Source organism: Psammomys obesus, unplaced genomic scaffold, assembly GCF_907164565.1.
Source record: "Psammomys obesus unplaced genomic scaffold, mPsaObe1.curated_primary_1811, whole genome shotgun sequence".
NCBI classification, from domain to species: domain Eukaryota; kingdom Metazoa; phylum Chordata; class Mammalia; order Rodentia; family Muridae; genus Psammomys; species Psammomys obesus.
The window spans coordinates 3,057,203-3,083,268 of record NW_026588752.1 but is presented as its reverse complement, the minus strand read 5'-3'; the positions used below and the strand labels follow the sequence as shown (position 1 = coordinate 3,083,268).

Genomic DNA, 26,066 nt, shown 5'->3' with positions numbered 1-26,066 from the left:
TGAGTGAATGAATGGCGGGGTATTCAAATGCATGAGTAGATGGAATGGATATGTGGGTGGGTGGGTGGATGGATTTGATGTGTGGGTAGATGAATGGATGGATGGACTAATGGGTGAGTAAATATGTATGGACATTTAGATGAATGTTTGCATGGGCAGTTAGGCATATGGAGGAATGGTAAGTGGATGCATGAGGGACTGGCTGGGTGGGTGGATAGATGGATAGCTATAAACATATGGAAGGGAGACTAAACAGGTAAGTGGGTGGACATATGGATATATGCATGAATGGAAGCTTGGAGAGATTCTTGTTTGTTGAGTTGGAGAGGTATATGGATAGATGAATGGAAGATAGGTTGAAGAATAGTTCATGGATGGATGGATATGTGAGTATATGAGAGGATGGTTATATGTATGTGTAGGTGAATGGAAAATTGGTAAATGGGTGGGTGAATGGGTAAATGGACCTTGGCTCATGAGATTTTACACTGATTAAAAGATGTAACCTTAAAAAAAATACACAAAGCAAAAGGCTCCTGAAGGATGAGTATAGAGGAAGCTATTCATAATTACCACTCCATAGTTCTTTATATAGTCCCAGATATCTCTACATTTCTCCTCTCTTTCTAACAGTTTGAAACCATTTGGTGTTCTTGATCACCCTAATTTATCAACACTCAAGGACTCAACAAATTGGAACATTTTGTACACCTGTTTCCATAACATGTATAGAAACACATATAGGACAGGGCATATGTTCTTAATTTGTCTGTGAATAATATTTAAATTTAAGTCTGAGACTTGTGAACTGCTGAGCCTTGGTGCAAATTATGTCACTGTTTCCCAGCAACTGAGTAATCCTTAAGTCTGGGTTCCAGAACCCTGAAAAATGGTTCTGCTTCTGTTGCTTTTGCTTTTTCCCCAGGGAAGAAGCATGTTGGCCACAGTCCACCTGGTTTAGGATGCCGTGGAAGGAGTCTAAGTCTGCTAGTAAATCCTAGTTGTTCTAACTTGGGGATGACCCCTTTTCAACTCTGAATCCTATGAATTTTGTTTTAGTTTATTTTTCCACTTGTGGTGCTGGAGCTAATGCAGGACCTCATGCACATTTAGCAAGTGATCTACCGCGGAGCCACACTCCTAGCCAAAGACTAACTCACAAGTGTACTCATTTCACACGGAAGGTCATCACTCTTAAACTTCTGACCACCATGCTGTTGGTCCGCATATGGTTCTAGAGGTTTCAGAGTTGAAAGGAAACTAAAATGCATTTCACTGATCCTAGCTCCCTCCATTCATGAAATTCATAATATTAACCCTGAAATGTCAACTACTCATATTTCCCTATGATCTTCTGAGACCCAGAAATCACAGCATGAGCAGCAGAGCAGAGAATGCCTCCAGATTAGCTCACCATACTCCAGTCTTTATGCAATGTGCTCTCTTACACTCTGAGCCTAGCGGCCTCTTCCGAAATAGTCAGAAGAGTTGTACCTTAAGTGCTGGAGGGGGAAAGAGTTAACAGACACACTGAAGAACTTAGTGTTTGTTTTCTTATTGTCTTCACCACAGTAAACTTATAATGCAGTCAGGATCTGTTTTAGAAGCACCTAGTGTTACCATAACTGCAGCTGCATACATAGGAAAACAGAAATGGTGTGCATGCACCAGGCATGTCAGTGTATGGATCCTCCTTCTTATGTCCTCTCCTATTTTCTTCTTTAGGAAACTGCTCAAAGACCTCATGAAAGTGGGACTCACGGCTTCCTTGATCGGGCTCAGCATTCAGTAAGTGCAACCTTTTGCAGCATTCCTGTGTAAATGCATCTATTTCTCAGATCTTCTCTCTAGCAGACTCTCTTCTGCATGCCCCGTACTTCCCACAGAAACTTAATGGGTGCCTGATCTGTGTTTGGCATTGACCTGTTGGATTCAGAGTTAAGAAGGGACCTTGCTATGTAGAGCCTCCCACCAGCTCTGCCTACTACCCCTCCAGTGAACTTGGGGCAAGGTATGAATGCCAGTGGGTCAGCCCACTGGTGGGAACTGAAGATTCCCGTAAAGTGCTCCTAGCTTTCTTCTGTTTCTTATGTTCTGCTCAGGAGGGGAGAATGTGTGGCTTTTTTCTGGTCAAATGACCATGCAGGATAGAAAGAAAACTCAGCACACAGATCTGCTAATGACTATGTAACTCCAGAAAGTTACATACAAAAACAGTTCAAAAACAACTGTTCTTTTCAAGCCAAAACATTGGACTGTGATATCCAGAACAACTGTAGAAGAAAAATCTCTGAGATACAGGGGAGTGTTTGAGATATTTCGTTTACTTTTACATGGCAATTATTTCCTGCCGCCCGTTGCCCATAAGAACTTAGTTTTGGTGAAACTACCAGTATTTTTTTCCATCCCCGGTTTTTAAAATATTCTCTAACATCAGAGGCTAGGACCCCATGAAGTCTGACTTGGGTTCTTCTCTGCAATATTTCTGCAGGAGGAAAGCATGTTTTAGGAATAAAAATGTTATCATTTAAGAAAAACATCAAAGTTTCAGAAGGGTGACTTAAGGAATTATTTCTTTCTCTAGATATGGCCTCCCTCACAGGCTTTGCACTTACATAGCATATCCTGCTTCTGAGAGCAGCAGGGGCTCCTGTGGTCAGTGAAACATCACTCCATGTCAAAGGGAGCAGGTGGGGTAGGATGTCAGGAAACTATACCAACGAAGAGCTAGGTGATTGTGGGGACATTTTTTCCTGGGTGATTTTGCCTGGCTGCTCTTTTTGCTGTGGAATTTACATATGTAAGTGGAGAGGAGGGGGAGAGGGAAAAGGAAGAGGAGGCAAAGAAGGAAGAAGCAAACCACTGACAGTGTTAGCCCTGTACTCACTCTATCAGAATGTCTGTGTCACCCTGATCAGCTAAAATGTGTATCATGCAGGGGATTAGAGCCAGGCTTTTGTTTCTAATCATAGAGAAACTTCCATCTCTATTCCCTAGCTGCCACATCTATCTTGTTATGCCTTTGAAGTTTGCCTTTCAGTATTTCCTAAAAACTGTGAGAGGTTTTATAAGTAAAAACAGGTGGGAGCTATTTGGTATTTAGTCTGTTCAAAGCTATGGAGTATAACGTTAAACATGTCCGTTACTTTATCTTCTTTTCCAAGTAGTGTTTTTCTCCTGTTCCCTTCAGTGTGGTTGGGACAGCAACTAAGAGATAAGGAAACAAAGGGTACAGGATGGAATTTGAGAAGAAACATGACCATCCCTGCTTCTGCCTACAGAACGTGATGAAAATTGCTGCCACTCAGCCATTTCATGTTCAGGCCTTGTGCTGTGGCTATAGGTCTAGGGAAGGCTGAGGTCCCTGAGATAATGAGTGCAGGAGTGTATTGGGGCTCACATTAATACATCTGTGGAGATGGTATTTTTTTCTACAGATGCAGTTTGATGAGGGAAATGAAGTATTAACTTGCTCTTCTGTACCAGATACTAGCAAGTAGAGATGATAATTTTTAAAAATTGAAAAAGGATAAGACAGAAAACTATCTCATTGTGGACAGACTCTGAGGACTGGCACCTCATTGCTGGTCTTCTAGGTTGCTTTCCTTGAGACTAGAGCATCCGTTGCAATAGAAACTTCCATCCATTTCCAAGGCCAGGAAATCACTTGATTAAAAAGGAGAGTTGAGTTCTGGGTGGTTGTTTAGTTGGGAAAGAAGATCTTGCTTTGGTTCACACGCAGATGTTTCGGAGCATCATGGCAAGAATGGCATGATGGCCAGAGAGTAAAGTAGCTCCGTGTCTTGAATCCACAGTCAGGAAGCAGAGAATTAATAAATGTCTAGTGCTCCACTTTCTGTTTCTGTACAGTTGGGATCCTGCCCCATGGAATGGTGTCACCCACATTTAGGGTGGCTTTTCACACATTAATCAATCTGATCTGGAAACTTTCTCACACACAGGACCCCAGAGTTTTATCTCCACAGTGATTCTAGGTCCTCTTGAGTTTGAAGTTAGTATTGACCATCATACCTTCGAAGCAGGTACACTGGCATTCAGAGTAGTTCATGTTCCTGCACCCTGGGGAGCTCTTGTGGTTTTTCTCTGCTAACATGGGATCCAGAGCTGGCTAAGAAACTGCCCAGGTAACTTCTGGAATCTTGCCAGAAACTGTCTTTATGGCTTGGATCTGTAAGCCTGACAAGCATACACACGTTGACATGAATCCCAGACGTGATGTTGCCATTGGCTTCAGAAATAATTTCTGTTTCTTTCTTCCATCATGTGGCCATCCATTGCCACTTAACTTTTCTCAGGACTCCCTTGGCATTTGAGCCCTTTGAAATTGACTGGCCAATGTGCATGGCTTACAGTCCTTGTTCCTATGAGCCAATGTTTATTTCATGGCTTTTCACATCCCTGGGTGACGTGTTTGCTAAACAAAATGTCATAGGAAATGCGTGTTAGCAGGCTTATTGGTTGAACTTAGGCCTCAAAGCAATTTCCTACAACTTGTAAATTTAATGTCTAACAGAAGGCATCCTTGACCTCTTCCACCTGTCAGATAACACTTTTCGTGCATGCTGTGTCACAGTTATTAATCCATGAATTAATTAACAAGGAAAATATATTTTACTGTTTCCTTCTCTTGATTGTCAACTTGATTGGTTGGAAAAGAATACAGGCTTCTAATGCACGCTTCTGGGTGTGTCCTGGAGGGTTCTTCCTGAGATTAACTAAGGGAGGAGACCCACCTCAATGCAGGTGGCACCCTCCTCAGGCTGGGATCCAGACAGAATAGAACAGAAAAAAAGAAAAGTCTATTAGCTCTCTCCCTCCTCCCTTCTTTTACTCTTCTCTTCTCTCTGTGTGTGTGTCTCTGTGTCTCTCTCTCCTTCTATCATGAAAGCTGTTCTGCCCCACCATATATACTGCACCATAATGGACTGACACATCTGAAATAGTTAGCAAAACTATTTACTCCCTCTTTGTTGTTTTTCTCTAGATTCTGTCACAGCAACAAGAGAGTGACTAACACATTCAGTCTGTCACTTCTGGCTCCAAGTAATAGTTGAAGCCAAATCAAACTATATTCATTCACCCAAGATCTTCCCTTTCTTCCCAGGTACTTTGCTCTCGTGCTTCAGTAATGAACATTGTCTCATTCTTAGTCCTGAATCCAGGAAATGAGGGAACCTTTGCTCAGAGATCCTTATGAGCTTCCTTTGAAAGCTTTATATTGTCATATTGCTTAAGCAGTCTAAGTCACCTGTCTGAGAAGTCTTTCTGGGTATTTTCTGAGCCTATAGTCACCTTTTGCTGGATCCCATTAAACAGACTGTAGCACCCTTTAAAAAATTTATTCTTCAGTTGAGGGGCATCTGGGCTGTTTCCAGCTTCTGACTATTATGAATAAAGCTGCTACAAACATGGTTGAGCAACTGTCCTTATTGTGTACTTGAGCCTCCTTTGGATATATGCATAGGAGTGGTATGGCTGGGTCTTGAGGAAACATTATTCATAGTTGTCTGAAAAAGCACCAGATTGATTTCCAGAGTGGTTATGAATGGATGCAGAAATTGTGGTACATCTACACAATGGAATATTATCAGCAATGAAAAATAAGGAAATCATGAAATTTGCAGGTAAATGGTGGGACCTGGAAAGGATCATCCTGAGTGAGCTGTCCCAGAAGCAAAAAGACACACATGGTATATACTCACTCATATAGACATGTAATATAGGATAAACCCACTAAAATCTGTACATCTAAAGAAACTAAGCAAGAGAGAGGACCCTGACTAAAATGTTCAATCCCCATCCCAAAAGGCAAAATGGAAGGACATCAGAGGAGGAAGAAAACAGGAAACAGGCTGGGAACCTGCCACAGAGGGTCTCTAAAAGGCTCTGCCCTGCAAACTATCAAAGCAGACACTGAGACTCATGGCCAACTGTTGGGCAGTGTGCATGGAATCTTATGTAAGAAGTGGGAAATAGTAAGATCTGGAGAGGACAGGAACTCCACAAGGAGAGCAACAGAACCACAAATTTGAACACAGGGGTCTTTCCAGAGACTCATACTCCAACCAAGTACCATGCAATGAAGATAACCTAGAACCCCTGGACAGATGTAGCCCATGGCAATTTAGTATCCCAGTGGATTTTATAGTAATGGGAAGAGGGACTGCCTCTGACATAATCTGATTGGCCTGCTCTTTGATCACCTCCCCCTGAGTGGGGAGCAGCCTTACCAGGCCACAGAAGACAACAATGGAGCCACTCCTGATGAGATCTGATAGACTAAGATCAGAAGGAAGGAGAGGAGGACCTCCCCTATCAGTGGACTTGGGGAGGGGCATGTGTGAAGAAGGGGGAAGGAGGGTGGGTTTGGGAGGGGAGGAGGGAGTGGCTTATGGGGGGATACAAAGTGAATAAAGTGTAATTAATAAATAAAAAAAGAAAAAATAAGCTAAAAAAAAACCCCATATGCCTTACCAGGCCACACAGGAAGACAATGCAGAAGGTCCTGATGAGACCTGATAAGCTAGGGTCAGAGAGAAGGGGAGGAGGACCTCCCCTATCAGTGGAAGAGGGCCATAGTGGGAGGGAGGATGGGATCAAGAGGAGACAAGGGAGAAAGCTACAGCTGAGATACAAATGTAATAAACTATAATAATTAAAAAATAAAAATTATTAAAAATTCATCAATACTCAAAAAGAAAATTTATATTGGTTTCTTAGTGGCTCTACTCCCTTTCAACCATCATTACCCCCCCCCCAACCATAGGTAGAAGGGAAAGATTGTTAGAAGAGAGAGGGGACAGAGACCTCTTTATGCTTACTTCTAGCTGGTTAGGGTCATCAGGTTCTTTGGGAAAATACCAGTCTCAGTCATTGGGATACCCAGCAGTCCAGCAACAGCAGCAAGTGCCAAGCTCAGCAGGACAAACAGTCAGCCTTCTCCCTCCTCTGTCTGTCTCCTCAAAACCCCTTTGTCTCTCTGGGTTCTGGTTTTTATACTCTCCCAGAGTCCTCAGACTTCCATTAATTCCAGCTGGAAAAGACCACACCCCTCTATGAGCAGCAAGAGGCTGTTACCACTGTAGATAAACTAGGGCAGTCCCATATCCCACACTTTGAATCAAAACAAAAACTTATTTACATAACATATCTGAGTTTTTTTTAAAGAAATCAAAACTTCCACTACAACAGACTAAACTGACAATATTCCAAAATGATGATTATTACCTACTTAATTACTCAAAAACCTAGTTGATTGCATACTTTACTATCTGTGAAACACTATGATGCCTTACATTTCAACCAAGTGAGTTGATCTTAAGTCCTACCACTAACCCCGTTCAGATACACTTCTTTATTGTTTGTGTTTATACCTCTGGTTATATATTCTTCAGTCCCTTGGCTGTTGTAAGTAATAAAAAAAAATTCTAAGTTGATCTTTGGGATATGGTCCATAATTAGACATTAGAATAAGGATTATGATGAACTGGATAGCAACAGAACAATATGAGGGTAGATAGGTTGAGAAACAGCACTGAATTCCATCCAGGAAGTTGAAAACTGAATAGGTTGGCTGGACAATGAAAGAAGTCAGAAGCCTTCAATTGTTATCTGGGAAGAGAAAAATAATAATGGCAGGATAAAGGGAGGGAAGAGGAAGAAAGAGATGAAGAGAGGGAGGGAAAGAATGAGAAAGAGAAATGAGAGTAGAAAGGGAAAAAGAATACAACATAAGAAAGACATTCCTGTAACTGATGGCTGGACAGAGGACAGGATTGATTTCAACTACAGTGGTCCCATGGTTTCTGGAATAACACACAAAACAATGCCTTCATTTTGATCACCTCCATGTTTTGACACTGACCTTCTGCCTACTAGTCTCCTCTTGTGCAGTTACCCATGGGCCTCTTTTGTTTTCCCCAAACTTCTGCATAGGTAGATTTCTCTCAGGTTCTTTCCTTAGCTACCTATCTTCTGTTGTGTGTGAGAGAAGCACTTGGGAGTCCATTTTGACTGGATGTGCATGTGAGAATAGGAGGTAAGAGGGAAGATAGGGAGTTAGAAAGAAAAGCAACCATTTTGCATAAATTTCATGAGGAAAGGGGACAATATGGAAGAAGTGAAGGTAACAAAAAGGCGTCATGTTTAAGATATAAGTATCACAGACAGGCTTGAATGTTTTAACACTTAGTCCCCATCTGGGATGCTGCTTTGGGTGTTGTGGACCTTTGGAATGTAGAGGTTGAGTCATAGGAACTGGGTTAATTTGAGGTAATCTTTGGTGGACATAAGCAAGCCTGGTTCTAACTTATTTCTCTGCCTTAGCTTCCTGGTTTACTGAGATGTGAGCAAACTGCTGTATGTTTCCACTGCCATGGAGCATCCACCACCATACCTTCTCCACCATTGTGGTTCTTAAGTCCTACTGTTCACTCTGAGTCAATATCTGGCTTTTCTTACACAGAAGTGCTTTAAACTATTGTACTCTAGTTCATTATAAAGTGTGATCCTGGGGTCATAAAAACCAATTTAGTATTTCCTTCAGTTAACCTGTAACAGAAAAGCAACTGAAGAATACATCATGAGGAGGACTTAACAGACATTTTTACAGAAGCGTGGACTAAAAGAATAGATGAGTGCATCTCTTTAACGAATCAGCCAGAATGAATTCTTTCTCTTTTAATCACATCTAGGAGGATATTTGCTAACACTGAGGTGAAAAGTAGCTTATATAGTAGGCTTATAGCAGAGCAGGTTTTAAGACTAGTGTTAAGGAGGAGCAAAGCCTCAACTGGCACCTCCTGATCTGTCTAATTAACTTTCCATCATTTTGTCCCTTATAACTCTGCCTTGTTACTCATGTTTCATTTTATGTGCATGCATGTGCCATGTGTGTGTGCATTGCATGTATGTGTGTGTGTGTGTGTGTGTGTGTGTGGTTATAGGATATGCTTGTGTGTGTAGAAAATAAAGGTCAACAGTTTCTTTCTCTATCCCTCTCCTTATTTAATGATATAGAGCCTCTCATTGAAACCAGAGTAGCCAATTTGATACAAATGATTGGCCATAAAGCTGCAGGGATCTGCAATAATTTTGATCACATTCACCCAACCACTCGTGTTTGTTATCATGTCTGGCTTCTTATTCAGGCACCAGGGTTTTCCAAACCAGACCCTCATGCTTGCATGGTATGTCCTTAACCAACAGAGCCATCTTCCTAGTGCTACTTAGTAACAACTCGTAGGTCTTCAGCTTAATAATTCAAAGAAGGGACCAGACATCAATGATCTCTAAGACACATGTAACTTAGACTTCAGAAAATAAACAAGAAATAGAAAGTGGGCCACAGCAGAGGTTGAAGGGGAACATCATTATCCCAGTGAGACAGAGATGGATGAGTGACTATCAGCTGTCCCTCCTGGTCCGGCCTGGCTGCAGAAACGAGCCCTTTGTCTCCTGGACACGAAGATGTACTGGATAGCTCTATAACCTATCCAACACAGGTATTCTGCCTGCTCTGCGCTATTTAATAAATCAACATTTATGTGTTTTGTTCCTACTCACTGCATTAGAGAATTATAATAATAGAAGCCAGTACCTCATCCTCGACCATGGAGGATAAGTGCAACCTTTCTGTTTATCTTCACCATTTATCAGTTCCTGATCAGAGGACCCAGGGAAAATGTCAGCTCAATATTTTTGCTAAATCCCTTCACTTAATCTAGAGATAAGGTCACTTGCTGCTTCCACTAAACATGGCACTGTGAGCTGTTTATTTAAAACACTAGTAAACCTGTAGGAATCTGTGGACATTGCAAAGGACAAAACCAGAACTTAGTGTTAAGCTGGTTAATAAATCATGGCAACAAGGACTATTTTTTAGGAAAAAAAAAAAAAGACTGGTGGAAGGTTACAGAACTTTTGAAATTTTGAGAATCACCAAGGTGGGGGGTGTCCTGTGTGGTTTTGATGGCTTGTTTTAAAACATGTGGCTAGTTTATATCTTGTAGACAATTGCTTGTATGCCCTTACCTCTGAAAATGCTGAAACCTCAACTCATGTGGCAGTCTTCAAGCAGCAAGTTCGAACTTTGAGAAAAAACATATTGAGAATCAAGTAGTATTGGTTTCCATTTACTGTGACTAAGATATTTCTGTGTGTGTGTGTGTGTGTGTGTGTGTGTGTGTGTATGTGTGTTGGTGGGAGAGGTAGTTTAGACAGAGTGTCATTAGTCTATGCTAGACTTGAACTTGCTATTTAGCCAAGAATAACAAAAGTTGTTGCTACTGCTAGTTGGAACCCACTGAGAAGCAGACCCCTTGTCTGCCAAGTGATATATGTATATTGTTTGTGTGTGTGCGTGCATAAGTGATTGTACATGAACTTATCAATTTGGTTTCCTCTTTGTATATGTGTTGCATGTATGTGCACATGTATCTATGTGTGCATGTGTGCATCTTTTTGTGCCGAAGCCAGATGCTGTGTCTTCCTGCATCACTTGCCACTTCATTTTGTTGAGATACGGTATTTCATTGAACCTGAATCATGCTGATTTGGCTAACCCGGATGGCCAGCAATCTCCAGAAATCTGCCTGACTCTGCCTCTGCCCCTACCACCAGAGGCAGGGTACCCATGTGCTCAGACATACCTGAGTTTCAAGTGGGTTCTGAGGAATTAAACTCAGATCCCCATGCCTGCACAAAAATTGCTTTCCCATCGCGCTGTCTTCCAGCGAGGGTGGTTAACTCTTATTAGATCTCAGTCTTTCCATGTTAAAGCAAATAAATTAACTTGAAAAAGTTAGCAAACTATATTGTGATGTATGCCAGCTTGCTAAGACACTGAGATGTGTGTCGACATTCATATTCTGGTAATGTTTCCATCTACCTCTTCCTTTCTTTCTTTTAAACTAGCTAAGGGGATTTTAGTGTTGGATCCTTTCTGAATGCTGAGGATTTTATAAGGAGTGGACATGAGGTGGAAGTGTTTCACCCATAATAAAATTGAAGGTAAAATTTTGAAGCAAATCAAATAATCCAGGCTTTCTTATGTGTAGGGTCTTTCCAGTCACATTTGTTTACATCCTATGGGCTCTACAGTTTTGATTTGACATGTCAGTATCCTGATGAAGACTTGGTTCTCAGTGGAGCAAAGCTCAAAGGTGAGGCTTTGAGAGCATTTTGGGTCACAAAGACTTTGATATCTTTAGTGGATTGAGCAATTGATAGGTTTATAATGGGGGTGTCTTCTAGGACAGCATGAAAACTTAGGAGGTGGAAGCATTGATTAGAATACTGCCTAGGGGACTGCATCTTGTCCCTGTCCCCTCCGCTCTTCACTTTGGGGATGCTATTAAGTGAGAATTTTTTCTTCTTCATGTCCTCACCATGACATTCTGCCTTGATACAGGCTTATCACAATGGGTTCAAGTGACCATGGGCCAAGCTCCCAGGAATTGTGATATCAGATATACCTCTCTCCCGTTAAGTTGTATTTCTTGTGTGTTTTTCACAGTGGTGTGAAACCAATGAACTTGAGGAATGTGCAGCTTGATCTCAAACTGAGGAGATGGCTACAGCGATTTCCTAACACATGCATATCGTTCTCTCTCCTCATTGGGTTCTGGTTTTCCCTTTTTGGAGCTGACTGACCTTCCCCCTGGGCCTCCCTCATACTTCTTAAAGGACAGGCCACTAGAGCTACCTCCTCCCTCAACAATGACCATTTGTACTTCACAGGGCAGATTCTCCCCTCCTCTCCATAAACCTGCAGGCCCTGCAGAATCAATGCCCACTTACAGCTGCTAACGCATTAATAACAGAAACGTCCCCGGCCGTGACCTACCTGAGTCATTACCCACCGATCATAGGAGGCAATTTCAAGCAGATTGACTAGCGATCAGTGTCCTCCCTGGCATCCATGCAGTAGAACACATGGCTGCCTTCACAACCCCTGAGCAGATGGCCAGTGCACGTAATTGCTCGCCTCAGCCGGTGCGGGTCTGGCTCCTGGCTGGGGAACCTCCATGTCCTGCATGCAAAGCTGAGCTCTCTTACCCTGGGGCTCTGCTCCAAGTGCACCAGCCTTTCATCTCAGAACAGAATCTGAGCTCTCACTGACCTTCTTTTTGCTGGTTTTGAACTTAATGCACAAGCAACTCTCTGAAGTTGTTGAGGAAGTGAGGCATCAGTGTACTTCCGTGTACAGCAGCCACTTGTAAACACTATCCAAATCCAGGGCCTAAAGCTGAGGTCACTGTTGGTTTCTACCATTAAGATTTGTCCCAGTGCATATTTGTGTCACCCACAATCATGATTGTGGGCGGGGGAAATGGCCCAGAAAGTAAATGCTCCTCGCTGCAGAAGCATGAGGACCTGAGCCAGATCCCCAGCACCCACACAAAATCCTGTACCTGTGACCTCATTGCTGTGGATTAGAAGTAGGCAGATGTCAGTATCTGGTTGACCAGCTAGTGAGGCCAAAATGTCAAGCTTCAGGTGCAGTGACAGACCCTGTTTCAAAAAATAGATTGGGGAGATGTCTCAGTAAGGGACTTGCTGCCAAACTTGAGGAATCAAGTCATACTTCCAAGACCTATGTGGTCATGACCTATATGGCAGAAATCAACTCGGAAGGTGGTTGTCCTCTGACCTCCACATGCACATCTTGACAGGAGTGCACATGCATGCTTTAAACACACACACACATGCATGAAAGCACACACACACTTTTAAAAGTCATAGTTACAAAGGTTCCGTGGTGTATTATACTAATGCCCTAGCTCTTTGCCACCTGGGATGTGCCCTTGATGCCAGCTTGGAGTTTGTTATGTGAAGCCTGTAAATTTTTCTTCCTTGGAGTAAATTCCTGGTCATAAATACATGAGAGGAAGTATTCAAGTGTATTAATCTGACTATTACTTATTATGACACAATGCCCAAAAGAAACAATTTGAAGGTTTGTTTTGCTCTGTGCTTTCAGAGTGTCCAGTCCAAGGTGGTGGTGGTGGGGCATGCTAGAACAGAACAACTTCATCAAGCTCTGTGATAAACAGCAAATAAGGACATGGGAAGGAGAGGAAAAAGAGACAGGGGAGAACGTGAGTGACTATGACAATGAAGTGAGCAATGGAACCAGAATGAGTGAATATAGCCCCCCTAGGCCTGGTCCAAACAGCTTTCCCCTTTTCATCCTCCCATGGCAGCCTTTAATCTATGCGATAATGCCACCCACATTCATGACACACCTCTCCAGCACACGCTTACTTATGGAGATGCATAAAACCATCTCCACAGACACAGCCAGGTATACGATTTACTAATTTTGGCACTGACCCTTCCCATCAAGCTGGTAATCACGATTAACTGCCTGTTAAAGGATGTAAATATTTGTGAACACAGCTATACATTGCTAGCCGGTCTTTAAGTGGATGATGCCAGTGTATAATCATGTAAGAAAATGGAGGCAGGCATTTTGTTGGGAATTTGCCCTCAAGAAACTCAGAAAAGAGAGAGAAACCATATCAAAAGAACACCCACTACTCTGATGGATTGGTGTCCAAACTGAAAGGTGCTTCAAAAAGATCCTGCCTCTACTTCCCACCCACTGAGATTTCTAGCACTTGTACCAAGCCTACCCTTTGACATGAATGCTGGGAATTGAACGCATGCTTTCACAGCTGCCTTTTCAGGCATCATTTTAAAGATAGGTGCCTCGTCTGCTCTGAATCTGTGGTGGATGCCCTCTTATTCCTTGGCAATTGCAAGGAGATTCTGGAACTCAGAGACCTGCTGGTGCCCCGTGCAGTTCAGGTCAGTGCTCCAGCCACGGACTCTCATATGGGAAGGCTGTTCTATGCACCATGTTCTCAGCGCAGCTTCACAGAGCATGCACTTTCATAATGGCTTTGGAAAATTCTGTCAGGGGGATTTTCAGAGCTGGGCACTGCAAGGTCAAACAAGCTGTGAGCTGGGATTATTTTGGCTGCATAGACCAATAGGGCCTATCTGAGAGTTCATTTGGATTCTAAAAAGGGAGGCAGCCATCTTCAAGGGGCAAGTGCTGAGTTTGAGACAAACACTTGGAAACTCAAGTATTGGCTTTATGTTTACCATGTCTGAGTTTATTTGTGTGTCTGTCTGTGTGTGTGTGTGTGTGTTTGTGTGTATTTGTGTGAAGATGTGGAGTTGAGACTAGTGTCATTGGACAAAGCTGGCCTTGAATCTGCTATGTAGGCAAAGATAGCCTTCATTTTCTGCTCCTGCTGCCTCTGTCTCCCAAATGCTAGGGTTTTCAGTGTGCCCTATAACACCTAATTTGTATACGGATAGGAACTGAACCCAGGAATTTTTCATACTAGATATTCTATCACCTCAGACCTGTTTCTTAACCTAGTACCAGTTTCTTCTTTTTTCTCAATGCCAACAGTAACCTCTTGTGTAGCAGTTCTTAACCTGTGGGTCACAACCTCAAAGGATTGAGGTACGAAAAACTCTTTCACAGGGGTTGCATATCAGACACCCTGAATATCAGATATTTATATCACAATTCATAACAGTAGCAAAATTACAGTTATGAAGTAGCAACTAAAATAATTTTGTGGTTGGTGGCCACCACAACATGAGGAATTGTATTGAAGGATGGTAGCATTAGGAAGGTTGAGAACCACTGCTCGTGTGTGTGTGTGTGTGTGTGTGTGTGTGTGTGTGTGTGTGTCTAGATGAAATTTTTTTTGGATGCACAAGAAGGATGTTTGCTAAGAAAAGCTTTGGGGAAGAGTTGGACTCCAGGAATAGCACTTTGGCAATGGTCAGTTCAACAAGAGAGGATGCTACAGACTTCTGCTTCAGTTAGAAAAGCTCTTGCTGCTTCTGACAAGCAGGAAGAGGACCCAGTCAGCCAGCAGGTATTATGCACGTGACCTTGGGAGGTGGAGATAATGACACAGATGACAGTGGAGATGAATTTGAACTCCTAATGTCTACAATCTAGAGAATTCTTTTCTAAGCACTTGTCTTAACACTGAGACAAAGTGCTGGTGGCTACGAGTCTCATAACATGATGGATTTGGGCTTCAGCGGGTTGTGGAGTTGAGGGTTTTATTGTCTAAGACCTTGGTTAGTTCTGGGTCATATTTATAACTCTGCTTCTCAAAAAGGGAAATGAAGTAGATGACTAATATTATTTTTAAAAAAATAGGTTTCTGCTATGTATTTTTCTGTCCAAGCAATAAAAGAACAAGGAGTTTGAGTGCTGCACTATAATATAGATGTATCTCTCTGTATGTTTATGTGTATATAATACACATGTAAATATATACACATACATACATGTAAATTAGTATTATATTTAAAAAATAGTGCAAAATTATGAAGGTGGGGAAAAAGGGTTAAAGCATTTCATTCAAAAATTTTAAAAACATGTTTTGATTAAAAGCACTCTCCATGGAAACACAGTAGAAGCATGTTTCCTGGACTCCTGGGGCACATTCACTCAAGAATAAACAGACATTAGGCAAATAATCATATGCAGATGTTTGGTTGTGAATTTGGCTGTGAGTTCACACAAAGAATGCTGTAAGTATGGTAGTTTAATGTGGGCATTAGGGTAGTAATTCTTGAGTGTACTCTTTCTAAGAAATAGACTTTGAGTAGAGGTAAGACATTTGATACTTTTAAAGAAACCAGAGAAGGTGAGCTTGAAACAGAAGTCTGAGAGGGAGTCATGGGGCGGAGCTGAGGAGGAGTTACAGGAAAAAAAAAAATCCACCAGGGTAGAGATTTCTCATTGGACCTTATTACAGGAAATAATCAAGGAATATGAAAAAGCAAAGGAAATGATTATACTTATATTTCAACAATATTACTGTTGCTGAAGTGGTGAAAGAGGCTTGGAGGGAAGGAATAATCTAAGTTAGGAGAATAGTTAAGACATTGTTGAGACAGTATTGGAGGGAAGGATGACAATGGTTGGAAATAAAGTTGTACCTATAGGTATGGAATGAAATTAATGGAATATATCTGTGTATTCATCTACCTTATTATCTACCTATTTATATGTACTTATCATTGAATTACTCACGTTTGCCTCTCTCTACTGTATCATTTATCGGTCTATCTTTACCATCTATCATTTATTATCTATCAACTCTCCATTATCTATATGTCTATTGTCTCTCAACTATCTACCATCACTATAAATCAATCATCAGATTACCTCTCTATAGGTACTTACTATATATCTGACATCTTCCTCTCTATCATTTAATTAATATGTCTAAAATCCAACTATTGACTCAATACACTGTAAAACATTGAGTGTTACCAGACTATTCATAGTATTAGACAAGTCATAACATATTTATTTATTTATTTTTTTGTTTGTTTGTTTGTTTTACTTTTTGGTTCTTTTGGGTACCCAGGGATAGGATAGAGGGTTCCTTCCACTCCCCTTCCCAATAGCTTGAAGGTGGTCCACTAGGTTTCTCCTGTGCCTGCAGTCATCCATGTTACCTTGAATGACACCGTTTGTTTTAGCCAAGTTTCTCACACTTTGAAGGCTGACATTCTTAATAGTTCTCTCACTGTGTCAAACAGGCTGCTGAAAAGATACAAGTGATGCCTGCAGGAGATTGGGGCCATCTCAGCAGCTTGTGTAACACCAACAGGGTGTGAGGGAACAAGAAAATAATTAGTTTAGCTGGATGTAAATGGAAGATTGAGGAAGAACCTGTGAATGTGTGGCTGCCTGCGAGGAGAGGCGGCCCTGCTTAGTTGAAGGTTTGAGGATGAAAAATTGACTCAGCAGCTATGCAAATTAAAGCACAGTGAAGAGACTGGTGATGACAGGAAAAGCAGTGTGACCTGAATCCAGTCCACCGGCAGTCACGGGCTTTTCTACATGCCTGTCACCATGTGATGCTTTGAGAGCAACTGAGGGGAAAGGAAGACACCGGAAAGGCCACAGACTAAAGGTGAAGAACAATGTTTCAGAGTGTCTGAGTTCTTCAAGCAGATATTACAAAGGCTGAGCAGCAATTATTAGCCACGTTAGTAGGCAAAAGTGCTAGATAGATCAGGAATCAGGCTGAATATGGGGATTTAGCAAGTTCTGTGACTGTAGTTAATTTTCTTCACCTCTGGATAGCAGTTCTCTTCTGTAGAAAACATTTCTTTTACAGTAGGGGCTGTCTCTGCGCCCTGCACACATACGTATATCCACATGCACATATCTGCCAATCTCAAGGTCATCCTAGTGGTGCCGGTGGCAGGAGTGGACAAGCAAATACCCTCCGCTACTCACCTGTGTGATTTCTAAAAATACAACCATTTAGTGAATGTTTACTACAGGCCAGGTCAGCGTAACCCGGAGCCTCGCTTAGAAAAGTTAATCGGTGCTGAAAACACATGTAGCCAGTCCTGTGCTGAGCCTGGGGAGGTGGTGCAAGTCGCAAAGTACTTGTTGCACAACCGTGAGGATATGTGTGTCATCCCCAGGACCTGTATGGCGGCACATGTACAGACACAGCTCTGGATAGGTAGCTAGCTAAGCAAACCTGCTGAATTCCAGGTACAGGTGAGAGAGCCTGTCCCAAAAATAAATGTAAAAAGTGTGCCGGGGAGCGACGGAGGTTCACTTCCGGCCTCCACAAGCGCGAATAGACACAAATGTACACACTTGCACCGATGCATCCACCAAAGGCCATTTGCTGACCATGATCCTCCATTTCCAAGGTGCAGCAGGCACGTGGTGAGTGCGTCAGTCATGCTTCGCTGAGGATGAGCCGTCTTCATAGTTCATCACCGTCATGTTAAACCTTACTGAGATATGGGGAGATAGCTTGGTGGGCAAAAGCACTCGCTGCACAAGCATGAGGATCTCAGTTGAGGTTCCAGCACCTACGGGAAGGCCTGGCAGCATTCACCGATAGCCTGGCCTTGAGAAGGGGCGGAGACCAGAGGCTCACGGGAGCTGCCGCTTCAGTGGTAGCCGATCTCACGGGAATGTGGTGAGAGTAGTAGAACCGGACATACAACATCCTTCTCTAGCCGACTTACTCACACTTGTGGTCATGGACAACCCCACCCGCACACCCCAGCCACACCCACCAAATAAGCTCTTCCTGAAACCATCCCTTAGTGACCCAGTCATCAACACTCCTACTGTTGCCTTTCCTGACACTCTCGTATGGCTTAAAGCTACTTTCTTTTCACATCTGATACTTTCATTGTTTTGCTCATAACATTTGCTTTTTGTTTTGCTTTGTTTCTTTTTTTTTATTTTTAATGCCTTGATCATTCCCCATCCAATTGTACATATCTGAAGGCTCTTGTAACATTTTATATTAAGAATGCAAAACTCAGAGATGGGAACATATTTGGTTTTCTGTATTGCATTTAGTTTAAAGACCAGTGACTGTGGTGAACATGTGTAATCTTGGCACTTGTGAGGCAGAAGCATCTCAGGTTCAAACTGAGCCTAGTCTACACAGTAAGATCTTGCCTTAAAAACAAAATAAGATAATTTAGCCATGATGGTGCATGTGTGTAATCCAAGCACTCAAAAAGCTGGAGTAGGAAGATACAGAATTCAAGGTTATCCTTGGCTACGTGGGGGTTGGAGGGCAGCCTGGGCTGCATGAACCCTCATCTCAAGAAAACAACAGCAGCATAATCAATGTGTGTTTAAATTCATATACTGTGGCTGATATAACTTGGCATTAAAAATACTTCATATAGCTGGCTAGTGGTGGCATTCACCTTTATTCCCAGCACCTGCGAGGCAGAGACAGGTGGATATCTGTGAGTTCGAGGCCATGTATATGGTTATACAGAGGTTTTACTGAAAGCTGCTCCAGGCCACTGAGGAGATGTGCTGATCATTTAGTAGCACAGTGATTTTTCATAGCACTAGCTTATCTTCTAGCTACTCAAGTTGAACACATGTGAAGACACACACAACCATCGCCATGTTGCCACTGAGAAAGCCTTCCTTCCTCATATCCTGAAGGGTAAAGGGCACAGTGAAGTCAGGCTAAGTTTTGAAAACTGGGGTGGGAAACAAAGGGGTTAGACTCTGAATGAGGTCACCAAGATAGATTTAAACAGTTGGACCAATTTGCCTTGATTAAAGAAAGACAGAAGATCTTAGGGATGAGGTAAGTACTGCTTTAGGGTCATTGAAAAATACTAGTGAGCTTCATCAGTGAGGATGAGGACAACTCACCGGTCTCTCCAGAGAAGTATTTCATTGAAAGTCAACTAAATATTCCAGAATAGTCCTTGTGTATGGTAAAAGCAGAACCTGCCTCTCCTAGTCTCAGGCACTGTCCGATCTGGGTATCTGGCCTGGGCCAGGGAATCCTGTACCTGGCTTTGGTAAAATCAGGTTTCAGGCTTTAGACAGGCAAGTGGATTTTCTCTGTTTGCCAAGGCTGCTTAGTAAAGGCTCCCTGAGGTTCTTTTGAGAGGAATTCATCTGTGCTCAGCAGGAATGGTGCTGTGATTGATTGGAAATGTCTTACAGGAACACAGAGGGTGGAGTGAGGTCTTCCATTCTACTCTAGACTGGAAGGCATTTTCCCGTGTGATCATGGAGGGGGAGCCATTTTCTTCTGGAGACTATATGTAATTGTCTTGGTGAATAAACATCTCTATGAATTAGGTTCATGTTATTGTCAAACAAGAGAGAAAAATGCCATCTCAGAGTCTCGGGAGAAATGTTACCATTCATATGCCATTACTTACCAGATTTCAAAACAAATCTCCTTTCACTGTGATGGTTTAATTGTAGGACTTTTTTTCTTGTGAATTTATTTAGGGAATTCTGTTTTTATGAGGTTCAATCCATTTATGCTATTCGATTCCGCAGCAGATTTTTCTGTTAAACATAAGAAAAAGGCAGGGAGGCTTGATTCCATCCAGTTCAGAACTAGCTAGTTAGAAAGGCTCTCCACAGGTTTGAATCTTGGGGTCACAAGTGGGAGGTCTTTGTGTTGTGTGCCTCTGCACCATTCTTGAATACTTCTAAATATAGGTTACATTAGAGAAAAAAGAAAAGAGAAAGGTGCAGAAATACACTCTCAATAAATATGCTCAGGGAAACCAACATTCCCTAATAATAATGATAATAATAATAATCATCATAATAATAAATGTAGTAAAATGTGATTAAATAAAGATTAAATAAAATTTCATGATTTCTTTGATTTTAATAGCTGAGTAGTATTCCATTGTATAAATGTACCACAGTTTCTTTATCCATTCTTCCATTGAGGGACATCTAGATTGTTTCCACTTTCTGGCTATTATAAATAAAGCTGCTATGAACATGGTTGAGCAAATGCCCTTGTGTTGTGGAACATCCTTTGGGTATATGCCCAGTCTTGAGGTATGGCTATTCCTAATTTTCTGAGAAAGCACCAGGTTGATTTCCAAAATAGTTGTGCAAGTTTGCACTCCCACCAGCAATGGAGGAGGGTTCCCCTTTTTTCACATCCTCTCTAGCATGTGTTGTCACTTGAGTTTTTTATCTTAGTTATTCTGACAGGTGCAAGATGGAATCTCAGAGTCATTTTGATGTGCATTGCCTGACGACTAAGAACTTTGAGCATTTCTTTAACTGTGTCTCCACCATTCAAGATTCCTTTGTTGAGAATTCTGTACCCCATTTTAATTGGATTATTGGCTTGTTGGCATGAAAGTTACAGGCAAATGGATGGAACTAGAAAATATCATCCTGAGTCAAGTAACAAAGACACATCATATGTAATCACTTATAAATGGGTTTTATTTGTATCATACAGGATAGACATACTACAATGTGCAGACCCCATGAAGATTAGTAACAAGGAGAACCCTAGGGAGGACCCATAAATACCAATCAGAAGAGGAAATAGAATAAACAGAGATAATGGGGGAAGAGTGGGGACAAGGACTACCTGAGCCAATCAACCAGGACTCAGAGTGGCCTGTGGAGTCGGGAGCACCAACCAGTGACAATGCATTCTCTGGACCTGGTTCCTCTACTTATAAGACACCTGATAGGCATCTTAGGCTTCATGTGGGCCTCCTAGTCAAGGGAGTGTGGGATATCTCTGACATGGACTATGTTACCTGCTTTTTGATCACTTTTCCCTGATGGGACTATCCTACCAGGCCACAGGGGAGAAAGACAAACTCAATCCTCAGGTATATGCCCAGGTGAATAGATGAACTGGGATGTCTGGATATCCCTATTCTCAGAATAGGCTCCCCTATTCTGAGAATATAGAAGGAGGGAGATGGGGAGTGGGAGGAGAGGAGGGAGGGACCTATGACTGAGATGTAAATTGAATTCATTAATAAAAATGATTATTAAAAAAGATTAAATAAAAATGAAAGACATAGAAGAATAGCTTAGCTGCCTTGTGATAGTTTAGATTTTATGGCACTTTTACTGTTTTTTTTTTATTTTCTTTGTTTTGGGCATTATATGTTTTCATGAACTTGCACTGAATGTTAAGTGGAGAGATGGAGAGAGTCTGTGCTGGAGGAAACTATATAGGGATGTCAGAATCAAACCATCATTTTTGAGGCAAGCCTCATACAGATGGAAATTTCTTGACCACTCTGAGCCCTCATTCCTCCACCTGCCAGTGGATGCACAAGCAGTCTTGGCTATGTTAGAAGGCAGAGATGCCATGGCTCAGAGAAGCAAAAACCCATGTGTAGTGAAGTATGAGGCAAGCTGGAACTTTGCCTCCTTCTTAAAGAGCCAACGGAGCTAGTACTTTCCTGGGGACTAGGCTTGTTTGTGATCCCCAGAGGACTGGATTTAGTGTCTCAAACTAACCTCCAGCACTTTGTCTCCTACCACTTTCCCTCTGAGTCAGCCTCTTCACGCTGAGGTATCTCCAAAGAACTGGAATGCTGGCTAATGACCAGGCAGATGTAGAAATAAGTTCTGCAGTAGAGCAGGGCTCTGATTGTAGAGTACTGTGGTGTGCTTGGCTGAGCGCATAGACAGTGAAAGAGGACACAGGAATTCCATGTGTGATAATAGTCACTCTCCTATGAATGGTGACAAAGCTGCTGTGAGCCTAGCCAAAGCTACATCATGCTCAGTTTCACTCAATGACCATCTACTGTGGGAGCCTCGCATGCATGAAGACCTGGGTTCAATCCCAAGTATCTGCCTCATGACGGCAGGCTAATCACAGTCTTTTCACTGTGACTGAGAGTAATTTACAACAGGCTCTCTTAATATTCTATTAAGAAAAGCAGTCCTTAGTATGACCCATTTGTTTGAGTCAGGTGTGGGCATCCCGACTACCCACCACTTTCTAGCCACAGAGATGCCTACAACTGCACTTTGCTTATCCACATTGTGAGCTCACGTGTTTTTCAAGGATTACACACACTGTGTATTATTCCTCCCATTTCTTATCCCTAACGTCCCAAAGAGGGAGGGAATCAGTGAAAACAAACAAAAAAAATCAAATAATACTGTGTACTTATTTGCAAAGTGGACATTTTTGACCATAGTCACTCACTCCCCCTTCAGCCTGTTCAGTCCTCCTCTCCCTACTACTACCTACTCTTGTTTGAAAATAATCCTATTATCATGTTGTGATATGTATGTGACATGTGTGTATGTGTGAGGCATTATACAGGTTGTCTAGGCTCCACATATGAGAGGAAGCATGACATTTGTGTTTTTAGCTGCGGCTTTTTTTGGCGAGACTCTGCCCTCTGCTTTCCATGCTCTCTGCACCATGACCTCACAAACCCAGCAGGTGCTTCATGGTGCTCTTGAATTTCTGCCCTTCTTCCAGACCTTAAGCTTTTTATTTTTTATTTATTTTTTACAATTTATTCATTATATATCCTGATTGAAGCCCCTCCCTCAACTCCTCCCATTCTCATCCTCCTTCCCTCTTCCTCCCTATCCCCCTTCCCTAGTTCACTGAAAGGGGGAGCCCCACCTGCCCATAGCTTGTTAAGTCTCACAAGGACTGTCTGGATCCTCTTCCTCTGTGACCTGGTAAAGCCACATCACCAGGGGCGAGTGATCAAAGAGCAGGCAATGGAGTCCCTTTGCTCCTCTTACTCGGAAACCTACATGGAGACTGAGCTGCCAATCGACTACATCTGAGCAGGGGGTCTAGGTATTCTCCATGCATAGTCAGCCTCTACCTTTGTTGGTCTCCTTGTGGGGCTCCTGTCCCCTCCCTGTCCTTCTATCTCCCACGTCCACAAGACTTCCGGCTTCTATCCAAAGTTTGGCTTTGTGTCTCAGCATCTGCTTCGAGCCCCTGTTGGGTGAATCCTTTCAGAGGTCCCTCTATAGTAGGCTCCCATCCTGTTTTCTCTCTTCCACTACTTCTGGTGTCTATCCTGTTTGTCATTCTGAATGAGATTTAAGCCTCCTCCCTAGAGTCCTCCTCATTGTTTAGCTTCTTTAGGTCTTTTAATATGGCTAGCCTATATAATATAGCTAATATCAACTTAAAAGTGAGTGTATAACATGTGCATCTTTTGGTTTGTGGGTTTTCTCACTCAGGAGGATCTTTTCTAGTTCCATCCATTTGCCTACAAATTTCATGATTTTCTTGTTTTTAACAGCTGAGTAGTATTCTATTGTGTAAATGTGCCACAATTTCTGTATCCATTTCTCTGTTAAGGGACATCTAGGTTGTTTCCAGACTCTGAGTGTTTATAAACTTCTTTATGAATAACTCAGTAGCAGAAAATGCCCTAAGGCAAGGCAGAACAAAGCTATGAATAGATTGTAGGTACTGAAGTGAGCAGGAGGGCAGAGGAGCTGGCATATCTGTGTGGGTGACAAATCATTCGTACGTCTGAGCAGAGAGACGGTATCTTACATGCTTCTTGTGTGGGATGGATCTATGCTAAAAGGACACCTACTGAAGAAAACCATGTGCTTTTTCTTTCTAACAGATGGCTTAGGAAGGACTAAGTAATACTTTTATACCATGTTTCTGTATAAGACTCTATCTAGAAAACAAACAAATAAAAACATGTTGTGATAATGATGCCAGTAGCACTGACCACCACATAAAAGTGGTCCTACATTAAAATGAATCCTCTATTTTTTCAAGCATCCTTCTAAGAAACTATTTGTGTTTCTGTGGGACAGCATTCCTTGGGTACCAACTGCACATAATCAGGAAGGAAGCATGCATGCCCTTCCTCCAGCCCACATTCATGCCAAGTCTCTAAGTGGATAGCAAATTCATAAAGCCACAAAGCAAGAAATTGATCCTCTAGGTAGTGCTTTTGTGTTACACAGACAATAATTTAGGCAACTTTATCTAAGTAATTCAGATAATGTTGGTCTGTGGTATGTGGAATGTAATATTCTACTATCAGACATCTTTGATTAACATTATCTGATGATGTCAATAGGATTGCTTCCTGCTATAGCACAGATATTATTTGATGGATATCTTACTTCTTCTGCATATCTCTTGAATGTCTTCCCATTCTAACACACAAACATACACATGTTCTCTTCGATCCATTATTATAAGCTTGGCATGATGTTATTCTTTTGATAAACTTGTCATATTTTAAAGTTTATCAGCATCCTCTCCATGGAAATACCTGAAATTACTATTCATGTTTCACTCAGGATCTGATTTATGTGCAGCATTAGCTAGAACGACATTCAGTATCTGTGCAGAGATGGAGTGTAGATCTAGGTACCCCTCCTTCACATATACTTCAGAAAAAAAAAAAAAAAAAAAGAAAGGGTGGTGAAAGACCCAGGGGTGTTCCTGTATGGGAATTTGAACTTCTTATAGGCATATTGCTTGACTTATATTAATATTTATGTTTGAAAGCTGCAGCTTAATACAGTTAAAGCAAAGAATAATCCTTATACCCATGAAACACTTGAACTGAACACAGCCCTTCTTTCTTTTAAAGAGTACTTTAAAGGCTGCAAATCCCCCAGTGTGGCTACCCGACTGTGTAATTCCATATTCATTGCTTTTCTAAATCTCACAATTGCACCCAAGAGACCTGAGAATGTCTGTTCTTCTCCAAGGAGTGCATGTCTGTCCAATGTCTCAGAATTGTGATCATTAATACTGTTTGTGCTTGCTTTGGAGAGCAAAGGACAATTTGAATCCTGTAGGCATTTATCAAACCTGCTTCCAATTTCCTGCTACGTTAACATGTGTGAGCAAGGATTTCTTTGCTGAATGCTTGAGCAAGGAACACATAACTATCATAACCCAGGAGAAGGAAAGAGGGTCCAATGAAGGGTGGTGAGTGAAAACACTATAGTCGTAGAATTGGTAAACTCCCAGAGAGCAATAGCCAGGGGCAAACTTAGATAATTAAGTGGAAGAGTCAGAGATAAAAGGAATTTGGGTAGAATTGTGATTGCATGGAAGAGATAATGGAGACAAAACTCCATTAGTTTATTATCTTATTGAGAACCTACTATATGTTAAGCACTGCTTCTGATGAAGACAGAATTGATAGGGAAAACAGACATTCCAACTTCCTTGGAACTGAGGATCTTCATAATAAAAGAGGGTAGTTCTAGCCATCAAAAGTCAGTTATTCTGCATTTAAAGGCCAGCTCACAGTGTGTTGAATATGCAAGGTGTGTGATGGCCTGCCAGTCTTGAGAACTGCAAAGCCTCTATTTGTGTTTGTGAGGATGTTTCCAGAAGCAGTGAGATCTTGGTGTTCTGCCCTGAGGAATGGTTTAATCAGTTGATGGATTCCAAACTTAAACAGATTATTGGCCAGTGGTAGAACTGTGGAAGGTGAGAGCTGGTTGGAGAAAGCAAGTCATTGGAACCTACCTTTGAAGGGTGTGTCTTTCATTGCCGCTCCCTTCCCAGCCACATGAAATAAGCAGCTTCAGTCTGCCCTGTGTTACCTGTTGATTTTCTCCCTACCCACAGCTCAGAAATACTAGAGTAATGACCATGAACCCAAACTTTGGAAATTGAGGAAATCTGTGAGTTGGTCTCCTCCTCCTCCTCCTCCTCCTCCTCCTCCTCCTCCTCCTCCTCCTCCTCCTC

General features: G+C 42.0%; 1 protein-coding gene across 1 annotated transcript in view; it reads left to right on the top strand.

The window, feature by feature from the left end:
* Positions 1-26,066, top strand: part of Rbfox1 (RNA binding fox-1 homolog 1) — a 2,133,674-nt gene that overhangs the window by 880,390 nt on the left and 1,227,218 nt on the right. Inside the window, exon 4 of the mRNA XM_055604373.1 lies at positions 1,726-1,788. Coding sequence (XP_055460348.1) covers positions 1,726-1,788 — 63 coding nt within the window. The remainder of the gene's footprint in view (positions 1-1,725; positions 1,789-26,066) is intronic.